Source organism: Barbus barbus (genome assembly GCF_936440315.1).
Source record: "Barbus barbus genome assembly, chromosome: 9".
In the NCBI taxonomy this organism is placed as follows: Eukaryota; Metazoa; Chordata; class Actinopteri; order Cypriniformes; family Cyprinidae; genus Barbus; species Barbus barbus.
The window spans coordinates 18065151-18081127 of NC_136737.1; the positions used below are offsets into that span (position 1 = coordinate 18065151).

Sequence of the window (15977 nt, forward strand, 5' to 3'; positions counted from 1 at the left end):
ATTGGGACAGTTGAACATAAGGCAGATATAAAAGATTAAAAGCTATTATTTAGTTGCAGATCCCTTGCGCACAATCACAGCAGTGAGTCTGTGACCCATAGACATCACCAGACTCTTGGTCTCATCCTTTGAAATACTTTTCCCAGCCTTTAATGCAGCCAATTCCAATTGTTGCTTGTTTTGGGGAGTTTCTGCCTTTACTCTCCTCTTCAGCTGGTGAAATTCATGTTCAATCAGATTTAAATCTGGAGATTGACTTGGGCAATCTAAGACTTTCCATTTCTTTGCCCTTATAAATTCCTTGACTGAACTGGCAGGGTGTTTTGGGTCATTGTCCTGATGCAATATGAAGCACTTCCCAATGAATCTGGTGGCATTTTCTTCATGAGTAATCATCCTTTGCTTTGTGTACATCACATTCCAAATAAAACAAAGTAATAAAATGTGATGTGTGTATACAAATACACTTTTATGGGTATATTTGATTAGTACAATGTATGATTCACTGCAGTGTCCAACCATAAGCATCACTGCATGGTTATTTGATATCGGAATAATTTTTATTACATTTCCTGAAACAACTATATTGATAAATGTAATTTTAAAGCCACACAAATTATAACTAATTTCATTTGGCTTATTCCACCCACACCGGTTTCTCAGTAAGACAGGCTGTGTAATATTTTGAACGATGAACCTGAGGTAAAAGATCTTGAATCTTGAGGACTGCATAAGATAAATAATTTGCCCAGCCAAACATGCCAAATGTGGATGTATTATTCGATTAAACCCCAAGGAGCAACCTGTTCTCGCTTCTCCTGCTATATCATCCTCTCAAACCCTCTCACAATCAGATACCGACGTTGCCAACCGCTAATACAATCAGATTGAGCACCATCTCGACAATCAGCATCTGTGAGCTGGTAATGGAGTGATGGTTGAAGTCTGTTCTGTCTGCTTAGCCACACCGAACACTGTTTACTCCTCTCATTTATCAGGGTGTTATGTGGAGCAATGCTACTATATATAACACCCTAATATTTTATATACAGCCGTATATTAGAAGGCACATACAAATTATTGTATCAAACCAGATGGAAACAAAGGAATTTGTGTTTGAATCATACAGCAGAGAAATTTGTGACAAAAATGCACCAGCTTTCATTTGAAGACACATCATTTTTTGGCCTCTCATTCATTTCTTCCTTTCTCCTTTCTGTCGGATGAAGCAACTGAACTTCGTCTGACACATTTTCGGTTCTCATCTCATCATGGCCGTTTGATAATTACACTCGTTTGTTTAATATTAATGTCTAATTAACCCCGGTTTTTTTACCAGCCGTCCCGGGAGTAAGGAAACAAGTAAAGAGATAATTAATTATTAATGGCTTCTTTTCCGTTTTCATTTTCTTTGTCATTGTCGTCTTTAAATGACATAGTTTGCTCATTCTTAGACTTGAAGAACTTGCAACCCTTATTTGGGAAATAATTAATCTTATGAATGAAAATGAAACTATGCGAGATAGAAGTATAGCTTGTTCAGTGACATTTATGTACAATGAAAGTCGACTAAATTGAAAAAAGTTTCAGTGGACAAAAGACTTCAGACTCTGTAAGGCATTGTTTTATATCATTATAATGGAATGTAAATGGCTGGAAATTCAATAAAAAAATGGTTTATATATCAAATAAGCCTTAACAGTCATGTCAGTGTAGTACTGTGAATAAGTAAGTACACCCCCATTAAGAATAATATAGAATTATCTGGCCTTTGTTTGGGAAATATTTAATGTGATAAATACAAAATAAGGCTATGAAGGTTAGAAGTATAGTTCGTTCAGTCACTTTTATGTTCAATGACATTTACAAAATTTTCAACAAAAAGTTTCATTAGACAAAGACTTCAGACTCCATTAGACATAGTTTTAGATCATTTTAACAATATAAAAATTACAGCTATTTTTACTGGAAATTCACAATAATAATAATAATTTCCATATCAAATGAGCTATTATAGTCCTGTCAATATAGCACTGTGAAAAAGTAAGTGCACCCCATTGAAAGTCATTTTTAATGCACGCTTTATTTGGACTGTATTTATGGCTGAACATCAAATAATTTAACAGTGAAAACTGGCCTGTGGCTAATTTTACACAATGATTGATAGTTTCATTTTTAAAAAGGTTTCTATTTAATGAAACATTTGCCTGATTAAATTAACTATTATTTATAAGGTTTTTTTTTTCCTTCTGGGGCCTGAAATAACGGAATTTTGGTCAGTTTTGATAATTAAACAATAATTTGCTGAATGTGTTTTTGTGCTGGCACCTTGGCTGGTTTAGGTCTGTCATGGATAAATAAATATGACAATAAAACCACCAGTAGGTGGCAGCAAGTCCCTGTTTTAATAAATTACTTACTGAATCATTTATATCAAACAATTCGTTCAAAACGGCTGATTCAATAGAAACGAAACAAGTGAGACCATCTGAATGGACCGTTGAATCACTGGCTCACTCGATTCGTTCAAAAACTGATTCATTCACGGAATTAAACACCGTGTTGCTATGCACTGTTGTATAAAACTAATAGCACATTTGTGCTTGCGGCCTCGTGCACATGTGCTGATATTCAGAAAAGTACATTGCTTGTGCAATGAATATAACAATGTAAAAACTCATACATATATATATATGAGTATTTTTTTGTTTCATTGCTGGAATTATAAGGGCATTCTAACTGTATTCTAATGGGCTCACGCAGTGAATGCTTTTGGACTCTCAAGACGTGTTTTTTTATTTCTTCTCAAAGTTGGATAATGTCAGCTCTCCTATCATCTCTCAGTCCCTCACAGTCACACATACATTATGTCAGGAGAATGTCTTTAAATTCTAATCAAGGAAAAATCATACCTTCTGTTGTCTTTTTAAAGAACTCCAAAAGTTGCGCTTGAACCATTTTGCGCGGAAATGACAAAATTGCTTCTGCTTGTGCGCAGCTTGTTACAGTACCAAGTTCTGATTGGCCAATCGCTATTTTTTAGTTCGTAAATGATCATAAGTAGAGTTTTTTTTTTTTTTTTATGTGCATGATAAGTTTTATGTAATACACAAAATTAATAATTGAAAGGGGATGGTAAGGGGGAATGGTGGTTTTACAGGGGGGATGTTTGTTGTCATTTTTTTCGACCAGGGGGATGCCATCCCCCCTCAATTAGAGCCCTGTGTATAACAGTTTCACTGCAATTCATGTTATAATGTTAGAATTAAAGAACAATAAACATAATACATATTACAGTTGCACTTATCTATACATAGTAAATGCAGTTATTTTTAAAGTGTTATTGACATCCTATCTAAAACGTGATTTAGCCAAAAAAAAAAACAAACAAAAAAACAATAATGTTACCACTTTAATATGTCTTGCAATATCCGTGCATGCAAAGGTTCTGCGCGATCCTCAATATCTGAATATCCTTGGGGTCTGAATCTGGCTCGTCTGGCAATATTGACGAACTTGCTGCTTTGGCAAGGGGTGGAGCAGTGCTAAAACACCATCTAAGCTCTTCAGCAATCACAACGCACTGGGACAGCTAACCAATCACAACAGATTTAGTTTTTCGGAAGGCAGGCCTTCATCAAACCCGGAACTAATCGAGCCGTTTGTGCCAGGCTGAGGAGAGAAGTATTGTAATAATGTAAATTAGGTGAAAAATAATGTGTTTTTCGAACCACCAAGCATGAGAACATGTTCTAGTACACCCCCAAAACAAAATCAAGACTTTGTAAAAGAGCATAATAGGACCCCTTAAGCTGTAAAAAATGATTAAAAATGTACATTCTAAGTATAATTTGTTCAATTACACTGCATTGTATCTGTTAACATTTGTTGAATGCCAATCCAGTATATGTAACCCCAAATATATTGCGAATAAAATGAAAATGTCTACCAGGTGACACATTTCTAGCCACATTTTCATTTGCATCAAATTAAATCTGTACACTTACTCCATTCAGGAACTTTCTCTGCCACGGAGCATCTAAACGATCCTCTGCTGTGCCCTACGTGAAGTATACAACAACACTGTTCACCATAATTCATTTTCCCTGCGTTTGTGTCTGCCAACAGCTGATAGCTTCAGCTCAGGCCGAGCGCTAAGAATAGTCCTGCTTGCTTTTGGCGTCTGTATGTAATTCATTCAGGGCAGCCAGGGGACTAAGATGCCGCTGCTCACACCTATGGGATTCATAAGTGCTGAGAGGGTGGGTAGAACAGAGGTACGGTGGCATGGTTTCGCGCCGAGGGACGTCTCCTCCTTCAATATAAGACACGACTCGCAAGTAATACGGGCAAACGAATGTGTAGCTCGTTGTGAGTGGTTCGAGTCACCGGGGAAAAGGATGTTGGGAGACTGCGGCACACTTGCATACCTTTTTATAATGTGTAATCACAGACGATGTGTGAGTTCTGGTTGGTTTTCTCGGCGTTGTACTATTTCTTAAAGGCTGAGTTGACACGCTATAGGGCTTAGCGGATTTGCAGTGTGCTGTCCGCAGCAAAGTATGTACAGTAAATTTATGTAATAAGTGCCCAGGAGTACAACAGTTCATACAGCTGTAGCTAAATAAATAATAATCATTTATTTTGTATTATTTTTATTATTAATACTAATACTACATATTTATTATTATTTGTTGAATATTTATTTAAATATTATTTAATAACTTGTTTAAATGTATTTATTAGTTATTAATATTTAATTAATAATAACATTGATTTATTAATAGTTTAATATTGAAAGTAATGTTAAATAATTTCTGCACAACTTTTTAAGATAAAGGCAAAAGGGTTATTCAAAAATGTTTGTTCAAATGAAATTGTGACATTTAATTTCTTTAATTTTAATTTTAACCTAAAATCTTGGTGTTGAAAAAAAAGAAAGGTTCATGTAAATGTTACTTGTCAAAATTGCATTTAAAATAGAGATTTCAGTGTTTTTCAGCTGTTCAGAAGCATTATTTTTCTCTCTAGGTGGGAAGTTGTGGTTGGCTGATGATGTTCTCGCTCAGCTGGGAACCATTAACAAGAGGGATGGAAAAAACCTGACGGTTCTTCGGAATAAGACCACAGGCGTCGTCCACATCAAAGTATATGACAAAGACAGTCAGAAAGGTAAAAAGAAACATATTCCTGAATGTTTTGTCTGAAATAAAACCCAGACACAACAGCTTGTAAAGAGTGATTAACATCAAACGTGTTTCTTTTTTTGAAAGATTTTGTTTTTTACATTTGACCACACCTTTTGATCAATGAGTTACCTTCATTGACTTCTTAACCATGTTTCAGTTCATGAATTGATGAATGGAATGAATAATGGTATTTCTAATAGTTTTTCATTTAATTTTTTTATAACACTCACAAAAAAAGCCATTTCTGGCAATTAAATATGAATATTTAATAACTTAATTAGAATTTAATATTATAAAAATAATATTAAATAATACATTAGAAATATAACAGGACAATTAAATGTATTGCTTTATTTTGTTAAAAAAGCAACAAAATTTTCGTTTAGTCATAAATAGATTTGATAAACCACCATACTATTGGTTATGTTAATCATAAGTATTTTAAAATCATATAAAAATATATTAAAAATAAATATATTTTTATTTTAAAGTATTTGAAGTATATATCAATAATTTGAATAGTATTTATTTTTTATTTTATGCTTTTAAATGGTTTTATGTTTGTGTTTTATTTTAAATATATTTTAATGCCTTTTAATAAAAAAGTATTTCTGATATTTCTAGACTTTCCATGACCATGTTCACTCATTACAGTATTTAATTATTATTATTATTATGAAATTTTTTTTTTTAGTCAGTTGGGAAGACAACATTTGTAAGTTTGTTTCTTCTTTTAATAATTATTTAATTTTATTTAACAATAACAATAATACAAATTTTAACAGTTAAAAAAAAAAAAAAAGTATGTTGCCTTAATTTTCAAACTCATTTCAAACTCATATTTTCATTAATGCCCCAAAAGAATAAAATCCTTGTCATTTCTTCAAGGTGAGGTTACATATGACTCATAACGGATATGTTTCTAAGGCCACACATTGTCAAAGCCCTTTCCTCTTTATGAATTATGGCGAGAGACATTCATATCACTGACAGGTCTATTAGCAGAGGAGTGCTTGATCCTCTAAACGCTCTATGATTAAAAAAAAAAAAAAAAAAAAAGGCAATTAGGGGCTCTTTAAGGTAAATCTTTTTGCTACCTTCTCAAATCTCCTCATACCAATTAGCTCCCCCATTTATCTCTCTGACACGGACCTCATGGGAGCGAAGGCCCGTCTCAGTACGCCACTTCAAATGAGCTAACTGGGGTGTTTCTGACGAGGTGTCCGAGGAAAAAAGTCAACGCACCACTGTTTTTTCCCCCTCCACTTCGTTTTGTGTTTGTGATGTTCTTGAAATTGGTTTAAGAATGTACACAAGCTAGTCCCCAAGCTAATTTGACAGATTAGCATTAGATACACCTGTTCGCCTTCACAAATTCTTAAATTTTCTTCGTAGGTCGCAATCCTTGTGTACCGAACAACGGTGGCTGTTCCCAGCTTTGCTTTCCCACTTCTGAAACAACTCGGACGTGTTCTTGTACTACGGGCTACAACCTTCGTCCGGACCGCTCCACCTGTGAAGGTATGACCATTGGTTGTGACCTCTGCATACGGACATAATTAACTTTCCGATCTCGGAGGTATTCATTGTTTTTCAAAAGCACATTGACCTGGAAAGGGGTTGGTTTGATTTATTTTATTTTTTTTCCCTTGCTAGGTCTTCAGTCTTTCCTGATGTACTCCGTTAATGAAGGTATAAGAGGACTGTCTCTGGATCCCAGTGATAACTCGGAAGTTTTAATGCCGCTAACTGGCACACTGTTCGCCGTGGGACTGGACTATCATGCCGGTAAGTGCACTTTTCCTTTGATTATAAAAGAAAATTCAAAAGAAAATTTGATTCTAAAAAGTCATTCTTAATAGTTTTTGATATTTGTTTGTATTTCCGTTTTAGTTTTATTAATTGTACTGTTTTAGTTAGCTGCCAAGGCAATGTTTCTTATTTTCAGTTTTCAGCTAATGTTTATATTTTATTTGAACTTTTCTTCATTTATGTGAATTTTAAATCACAAAGAAAAACACATTTTAATACTTTTTACGGACATACATTATTTTAATATTATTTATATACTACTATAGTGTTTATTCGTTTTTATTTTAACTTTTATTTCTGTTTGCAGTTTTCATTTAAGTTAAGTTTGTTGTAGTAATTGTCTATTTTTTAGTTTGTCATTTTTATTTGTAATATTTTGGTTTTAGTTTTAGCACTTTGTTGTTAAGGTCATTGCACACTGAGTCCAACATTTTTGTGTGCATTTTTTCGTTTTTTGTTTTTATGACGGACGAACGTTTCAGAGGCAGTATGTAAACATGATTGACACTTACCAAGGCAGCATTTCTGATTTAGTTTGTCATGTAATAATTATATTTTATTTTACTTTATTTCAATTACATGAATTATTAAATCTTTAAGGAAAGTGTATGTTAATACTTTTTTACTGTAATATACATGTGTTATTTTAGTATTAATTATATACTCATTTTTTTTTTTTTCAGTTTTAGTCATTAAAACTATGGCAGCATTTTTAATTGTTGTTTTTTGTCTAATTTTTATATTTTATTTTATTCAGCTTTATTTAAATTATTGAAAATAATTCAGTCATTTTAGTTTATCAAATGCTATTTATGTTGTCACAATTAAAAACAAAACAAAAAAGCGGTTAATAGCATAAAGAGGACAGTCATATTGAAAAGGTAGTGGCCAAAGTTCATAAATTATGGTAGTTTGGATGTAACATAACAATTATTATGTTTAAAATTTGCTTTCAAGTTTAGTGTGTTAAAAGTGTTAGGTGTATAATATAAAAACTGTGTAAAAAGGTGGGGGAAATATGATACTTTGTTCTACTGACTACAATCAGGTAGACATTTTTGATTCTTCTGAAATGACCAAAGCAATTAGGCATCGCCATGCCATGTGTACAACAACATATCACCTCTTGACATGAGGAAAACATTGATTTGCAGGGTATTTCCCAGTGTTTGGGACAGATTCATATAGTGCAGTAATTGGACAGCTGTCTCTGCGCTGAGACAGAAATGCCAGGCTTTGCATCAGTGACAGACAGTTTGCAGCTCTGCATTTGCATGATAAAGCAAATATTATTATGAGGTGATGCGGATGCAGTATGCGGTTATGACAGATGGAAGATAATCGAAACAGATTAGCTGGACAGATGAGCCGATGCCTCATAACGATGTGAATGGGCTTCATTGGAGTTTTTGTCAAAAGGGATATAATGTAATTTTTTTTTGAGTAGGCGAGGAGCTGGTGATGCATGAAGCTATGGATAATGTCGTGCGGCCAAGTCAAAGCAATTTTTGTGAAAAGCGTTTTGAAAGGGACAGACCACGGGAGCCAGGACAATCACAAGTACTTTGGGCCTTTTTAGCCTCTATTGTTTTGGAGAAAAGGTGGGTTTGAATGAGAACAAAAGGGCAAAGACATTTTGGCCAAGAGAAACCGACTCATTTTTTCAGGTAGAGCTTGGCATGCAGCTCTTCAAAAAATAGTTTGAAGGCTTTGTTTATTCAAAATTGGCCATCAGCGCAAGAATACATATAGTTCTTAGCTGCTGTAATGTAAAAGGCAAAAAAAAAAGAATTTAACAGCAGGTGCTAACTAGACTAGGCACACTTTATAGTTAATGTTTATTGCATATCTATCATAGGAAATGATACATTGTACTGGACGGATATGGGCTCCAACAGAATCTCTAGATCCAGTCGAGATCAGACCTGGAGAGAGGACATTGTCAGGAGCGGTCTTGGACGTGTTGAAGGACTAGCGGTGGACTGGATTGCAGGTGTGAAAGTTTCTCTTTTTTTCAGCATTTCTGTGTTTCCAAATTGAAGTGGTCAGGCTTATTGTTTCTCTGTTGGTTCAGGGTCTTTGTTGCTTTGCATCCAAAGGTAATATTTACTGGACGGACCATGGCTTGAATCTCATCGAGGTGGCTCGATTGAATGGCTTGTACCGCGCCGTGGTGATATCTGACGGTCTTGATCAACCCAGAGCCATTGCTGTACACCCAATGAAAGGGTACGTATCTGCCTTTTTATTTTTCCACTCTGAAAATAACCTCTGGTTTATTTTTTCTTCTAATGCTAAGCTTCAGTTTCACCCAAGTGTGGCAACAGCGTTTAAATGAATGACCTATGATCATCTAGAGAGCAGTTAGTGTGTGCAATTAGCACCTCAAAGCTTGTTAACTGCAGATGTACGTCCTCCTTAAAGGCCTTATAATTTTCATTGCATGTATTCTAATTTGAGAGGGCCATCATAATCTTGACCTCATGTTTGTAATAAGTTACCTCATTATCTACAGCTTTGTACTGTAAAAGTGCAAAATAAAACATTAAGCTGTTATGTCTTTCACTGGCGTGACAAAAAGACTCAATTTTCGACTTCTACCCTTCAAATGCAAGAGACCATTTTAATGATCCAGTCCCTGATGGAAATAAAATCCTGTTCTACATTTGGTCTCATTTACACTTTAATATGCAAAAAAAAATTCCCTTTAAGAGTACAACAGCCTGTCACTGGGACAGTACTCTTAAAGAGACGTCTTTTTACCTTATGTACCCTCAGTGTTAGGAAGGTTACTTTGGAAATGTAACAGGTTACAGATTACAAGTTACCCTATTTAAATTGTAAAAAGTAGTGTAACTATTTCAAACCAGGCAGGGTTAACCTTACAATAGTACTTAACACTGAATACTGTCTGACCTTTTTTAATCGTTAACATTTTCATAAGTTACTGTAACTTAATTACATCGTTTTTTTATTTTTTATATCTGTAACAGATTACATTTACATATATTTTGTAATTAAATTATGCAACGCCGTTACATGTAACTAGTTATTCCCCAACACCGTTTACCCTTAAACGGTTCATAGTAGTACCTTATTGGTAAGTATTACTACTCTAAGGCACTAATATTCAAATTTTAGGAATAGATAAGTTACAAAACTTGTGCCTTCAAGGGTACTGCCCCAGTGACCAGCTGTTGTACCCTTCTGTTGTTTTACAATGTACTATCCGATTCTGCTTAGAAATTAACTGTGAATGGTAGAGGAGAGGAAAAACACACCCTAATTAGACCCCATGAGGACCTGAACACAGCATTAGACCAAACAAACTGTAACTCTATTAGCATTGTACTTGTTTTCACTGTAACGGAAGATAAATCTTGGATTTCAAACTGTGTGAAGGTCAAAATTCCTCAGGTTGACTACTTAATCGTACTCTCCTTTAAATTCATGCAGGTTTCTCTTCTGGACGGAGTGGGGCCAGATTCCTACCATCTCCAGGTCACGTCTCGATGGTTCAGTGCAATCCGTGCTTGTTAGCACCGGACTAGCAAGGCCCAACGGCATCTCCATAGACTACCAGGTCTGCCTCCCCTACATGCTTACTCTGCAGGCTGCAGTCCATGTTGATTTTGTGGCTTATCTTGCAGCTTTAGGGCAGCCAGATCGTATATCCCTTCATTCTTAATACAACAGATGAATGATGTTTGTCTTCCAACTGCGTTGTAGGAAAATAAATTATACTGGTGTGATGCCCGCAACAACAAGATCGAGAGAATCGACCTTGAGCGGGGGGAGCAGAGGGAGATCGTGTTCTCATCGAGTGGGGTGGATATGTTTTCCATAGCAGTCTTTGGGGCTTACCTCTTCTGGTCTGACAGGTAATTTATTTTTCCATAAATGTTAGTCTCAAAGAATGGCCCAAGAAAGCAGATACCATCCCATTTTCCCTACAAGGTCGCAATGCCTAGTGCAAAAAGACACTTTAGACTATTTCAGAATCTCCGGTGGTTCAATGTCATGCCAAGGATTTGTTACCTCACCTTCTGTTAGACCAGCTGTATACTGTATTTTAATGAGTTCTTTGGTTTTAATTAGTTGAGGGCCATTGATTAGCAAGTGTCAAACTTTCGGTCTTGTGCCCCCACGACGGTAGAGCTTATGCCAACGGATCCATCCGCCGTGCTTCCAAGAAAGACGCCGTGGACGTAGTGACCGTCAGGAGCGGCTTGGGCTTCAGTCTGAAAGATGTGAAGGTCTTTAACCAGGATCGGGAGAAAGGTTGAGGTTTCACTTAATGGCAGTTTTCCTGTTATTTGAACATTGCACCAGTGCACACAAGTACAAGTTTTATCCTAGATAAAGCAGGGGTGTCCAATCCCACTTCTGGAAGACTACCTTTTTGCAGAGTTTAGCTCCAACCTCTTCCAACACACATAGCTGGAAGTTTCTAGTAACCCTGAAGACCTCGATTAGCTGGCTCAGAGGTGATTAATGAGCACTAGAGCTAAACTTAAAAGAAAAGTTACCCTCCGGGAGCAGGATTGGATACTCCTGCTGATTAATTTTATTTGCATGCTGAAACTATCATCTCAAAGCCATTATTAGGTGATATCATTTGTTTAGACCACATGTTTCAAAGGGCCAATGTCCTGCAGAGTTTAGCCCCAACCAGCTCCAAAACACCTGCCTGGAGGTTTCTAGCAATCCTGAAGCACTTGATTAGTTGCTTCACATATGTTAAATTGAAATTGGAGCTAAACTCTGCAGGACAGTGACATTCTATGATCTAAGTTTGAGATCCTACTTTGTAGGGTGTCTGATCTCTGATTTTCTGACTTACCCAGGAACGAACGCTTGCAGCAGAGCAAATGGAGGATGCCAGCAACTTTGTTTTTACTTGGGGAATAACCTGAAAACTTGTGCTTGCGCCCATGGATATCTTGCTCAGGATGGACTCAGGTGCAACAGGTACGAGGGTTACCTGCTGTACTCCGAGAGGACCGTTTTGAGGAGTATTCATCTATCGGACGAGAATAACCTCAACTCGCCAATAAGGGCGTACGAGAACCCAAATTATTTTAAAAATGTTATAGCTTTGGCCTTTGATCATCGGCAGAAAGCGCATGGAACCAATCGGATTTTCATTAGCGATGTTCATTATGGGAATATACAAGTCATCAATGACGACTGGACAGGACGACGCGTCATTGCTGAGAGTAAGTAATTGTGTCTAATTACTAATTACTTTTATTGGATATATTGTTAGTCACGTTTTTTGTTGGAAAAAATAGTTTTTTAGTTATTTTTTTAGTTGTTTTGAGAACCCTTTCACGAATTCATTCTCAATTCTGCTACGTTTTTTGGACATTTATCATCTTTAAAAGCCCATATTGAATAAAGTAAAGATGAAATGACAATGTCCAGTGTAACTTAAATGTTGTTTAGAAGGCTGATACCTTCCGAGTAATGCTGATGAATGATTTCACAAAGCTTTTCAGACATCCTTAATGTTTGTAGCTTACATTATATCTGTAGGGAACATTTGAATGAATTGGAAATTGGTTTGTATGGATTTGTCCATATCGTCCAGCCTGATATTGTCTGTCCAAGGTACTTTCGTAACACATTTATTTGCTTTATTTGCAATGCAGCTCATATTTGTAGCAGCATCACGGCCAATTAACTGTGGTAAAATGTAAATAAATTATCCATACAGGGTACAGCTAATTACTCTGATAAAGCAGCAGCCCAGTAACCGGCATTGCAATTCATACCTCTTGTGATTTATCAGGCCCTAACCTTGTCAACATTAACACACGTCTCATTTAATCAGTATGCCATTAACCTGCAGAGCTGTCAGTTTGCAGCTGCCGTACTGAACGATAGCTTGCCTGAGAGGAATTGTGATATTTGTCAAACGAGGCCGTGGCAGGCGCTCAGATTGTTATACCTGACCCTAGACGCTAAGCTTTATCCTTTGTCATGGATTTATGTTGATATATTGCAGGCATGTATCGGCGTTGGGCTGATAAACAGCTTGTCTGTACGTACTCATGTTTGAGGGCTGATAGAGGTGAGGGAATGACTGGAAGCTCTTTAGTTGAAGTGACTTTTTTTGTTTTTAGCTGATTTGTGATGATATTAGTTTTTAAATGTTGAGTTTAAAGTGAACTGACTCGGAAATGTTTTTGTACATTTCATCTGGCAGCTATAACTATGTGTTATCTCTCAAGCTTTTGTTGACAGGGTGGTTCAAATCTGACATATTGTAGCTTCTCCAAATCAAAGTCAGTTCAAGACCAGACAGTTGCTCGGCTCGATGACTTGATGACCAGTTACCTCTAGAATGCCGCCTTGCACCTTCCATTACCAGTTTTAAATCAAGATTGAAAACATATCTTTTTTCCTTAGCATTTTAATTTAAAGTTTATTGATGTTTTATTGGTTGTCTTGTTTGCTTCTTTTTTGTTTTCTTTTCTCATTTTAATTTCTGGTACATTGTTAAGCACATTGGATAGCTTTGCTATGTTTAAATGTGCTATATAAATAAAATTTACTTACTTACTTACTATAGTTTTCACCAGTGCTAGTGATTAAAGACTTTTTGTCACGCTGTTAGCAACGCTTCCAAATCTTCTTTTTTTTTCCCAAAGTTCATGCTGACCTGTTCACACCTTTAAATGATGCTTCATTTTTGCTGTATTCACACCTCAGGGTTATTTTTAGACATGTTACTAAGCTACAAAAAGGCTAATCAGTGTGAAAAATGCAAAAACAAACAACACCAAAGTATAATTAGTCATTTAAGAGAGACATGTCTGGTATATGAATGAAGAGACAGGCCATTGTAATTCAATGGGAATCTGTGAGAGAATATTAGAAAGAATTAAAGGTTTTACTTAGTCAAGACTCCAGAAGCATGCAAGACATCAAGCTCTGAAGGCTTTTTATCCATGTGAGGGGAAAATCAATTGCGGGTCAGGGGTGAAAGAGAGCTACTGCGAGAGTATTGGCTTGCAGAGGGAAGACGTTAGACAGACAGCGAGTGTGAACTATGCCAGAGGACTTCGACGGCACAAGATCAGCCTTCAGGCCTTTAGAGAAAGAACGAGAGACAGCGATGCCAATGCTGCGTCTCCGTTGGGGGAAATCTGTCTTTGTTAGCCAGAGGACGGTGATTGATCGCAGGCGGGATGTGATCGCTTGACACACTCGTAATATATTGTACAGGAGACGTTTCCAAGGCAACACGCAGACCTCAGCCTTCTTGTGGATCTCTCGTCGGAGCCCGAAGTGGAAATGTCATGTCACCTTCGTTCTTAAAACCAGACATTTTCATCAGGAGCTGTGTTCTTGATGACCTCTGATAAACAAATACCAGGTTATTGCTGTTTAAAGTATAGTTTGTTTTCTTAGCATTTGTTCCTGGTCTTATTGTGAACAATTTTTCTATGGATGCATGCTATGTTGGTATCATATTGGGTTTAGTAGGCCTATGTATTTATTTATTTAGTTCAATATTGTATATTTATTTTTGGATAGTTATTTCCATTGGTTTTTGCATTTTAGAATTCCATTGCTGTCATTTAATGGTCAAAGTTCTGTCATGAAAACTATAGGAGAGTTTAGCATGGTAGTACACTTGGCAATGTTAAGGTGTTTGGTCTTGGCGGAATAGATCTGATATGCTACCAAGACTTGCTTTTGCCAATAAGTCCACAGACATGCTGCTGTGAGCATATAGGAAATACTGCTGCTGCACAAATAACACATATGAACTTACATGATAACGCATATGATAGCTTACATGAATCATCCCATATAGATCTATACAGGTGGAGCTGGGGGAGGTGGAGTGTTTCTGAAGCACACTGCAACTGCTACAGCAAGCACTAGCCAAGTAGCCATTGGCTGCTGTTGTGAAAAGTAACCGATCAGCTGCGCCATGTGAATGATGATGTAATTATATCAGATTCAGATAGAACCTATCGGTCTGCACCATAGAGTTTCATGACAGAACTTTGGATTTAATATTCTAAAAACATGAGTAATTTAATAGCATTGTTAATGTAATCTTTACCATATCCGAAAATTAATATCCATTTTTTTTCACACTGTACATTATGATATTGTGCCTACTGTAATTTATTTTATTTTGGTTATTATAATTTTTAATAGTTTGCATCTATGTAGAATCTGCCATCTTCGTTTTTTCTATATATATATTATTTTTTCTATTTATTTTTTATTTGTTTTTCTCACTTTGAAACAACGTTTGTTGAGCTCTCTTGTGGAGCTTCAGAGGAAACGTGATATTACACAGGGTTTTTTTTCTTTCTTTCTTTTCTTTTTTCTTTAGAAGAGCAGGACAGGAGATTTAAGTGTCAGTTTGCTCTTGCTCATTGCATCTCTTTGCTGTCTTGGAGAAACAGTTGTAATATACACTTGACTATATTTGAGATTTTTCTTTCTTATACAGTCAATGGCGAATAGTCTAAATAATACTTCAGATCCAGTGCAGTAAATTATTTAGACTATTCGCCATTGACTGTATAAGAAAGAAAAATCTCAAATATAGTCTTGTTAATTCCTTGTTATGTTCACTGCAACTAATCTAGCAGAGCCTGAATGTCCTATTCAGTGCCACTCACTTTCCCTATCAGGCTCTGTGAGGGTTTTAGGGTGAGGAACCACATCCCAAAAAAAGTGAAGTACTTCTGCAGTGCCTCTTAAAACATGCTGCTCAGGTTGCGGTGTGATAAAGTAAAAAAATATTTTTTTTCTCCCATGCATTATGCAATTGTAACATCAAAAAGACTGAATAATTGTTTGATCAGTGCATGATTTTGTTTTTCACAAAAAAGCCCAAGCAGATTATAAAAATGCTCTGAACTTTGTGTCGAGTCGTACATGATATGGTTACATATAGGAAATGCATGAGATGACTGGACTGTTAATATATATATATTTTTT

At 36.1% G+C, this 15977-nt stretch overlaps 1 protein-coding gene across 1 annotated transcript in view; it reads left to right on the plus strand.

The window, feature by feature from the left end:
• The window catches only part of LOC306874752 (low-density lipoprotein receptor-related protein 1B-like), a gene marked incomplete at its 5' end in the record, with an annotated part of 280259 nt that overhangs the window by 146201 nt on the left and 118081 nt on the right, over positions 1-15977 (plus strand). Inside the window, 9 exons of the mRNA XM_079424987.1 lie at positions 5032-5172; positions 6585-6710; positions 6846-6977; positions 8860-8994; positions 9101-9230; positions 10458-10584; positions 10731-10882; positions 11158-11282; positions 11849-12220. Coding sequence (XP_079281113.1) covers positions 5032-5172; positions 6585-6710; positions 6846-6977; positions 8860-8994; positions 9101-9230; positions 10458-10584; positions 10731-10882; positions 11158-11282; positions 11849-12220 — 1440 coding nt within the window. The remainder of the gene's footprint in view (positions 1-5031; positions 5173-6584; positions 6711-6845; positions 6978-8859; positions 8995-9100; positions 9231-10457; positions 10585-10730; positions 10883-11157; positions 11283-11848; positions 12221-15977) is intronic.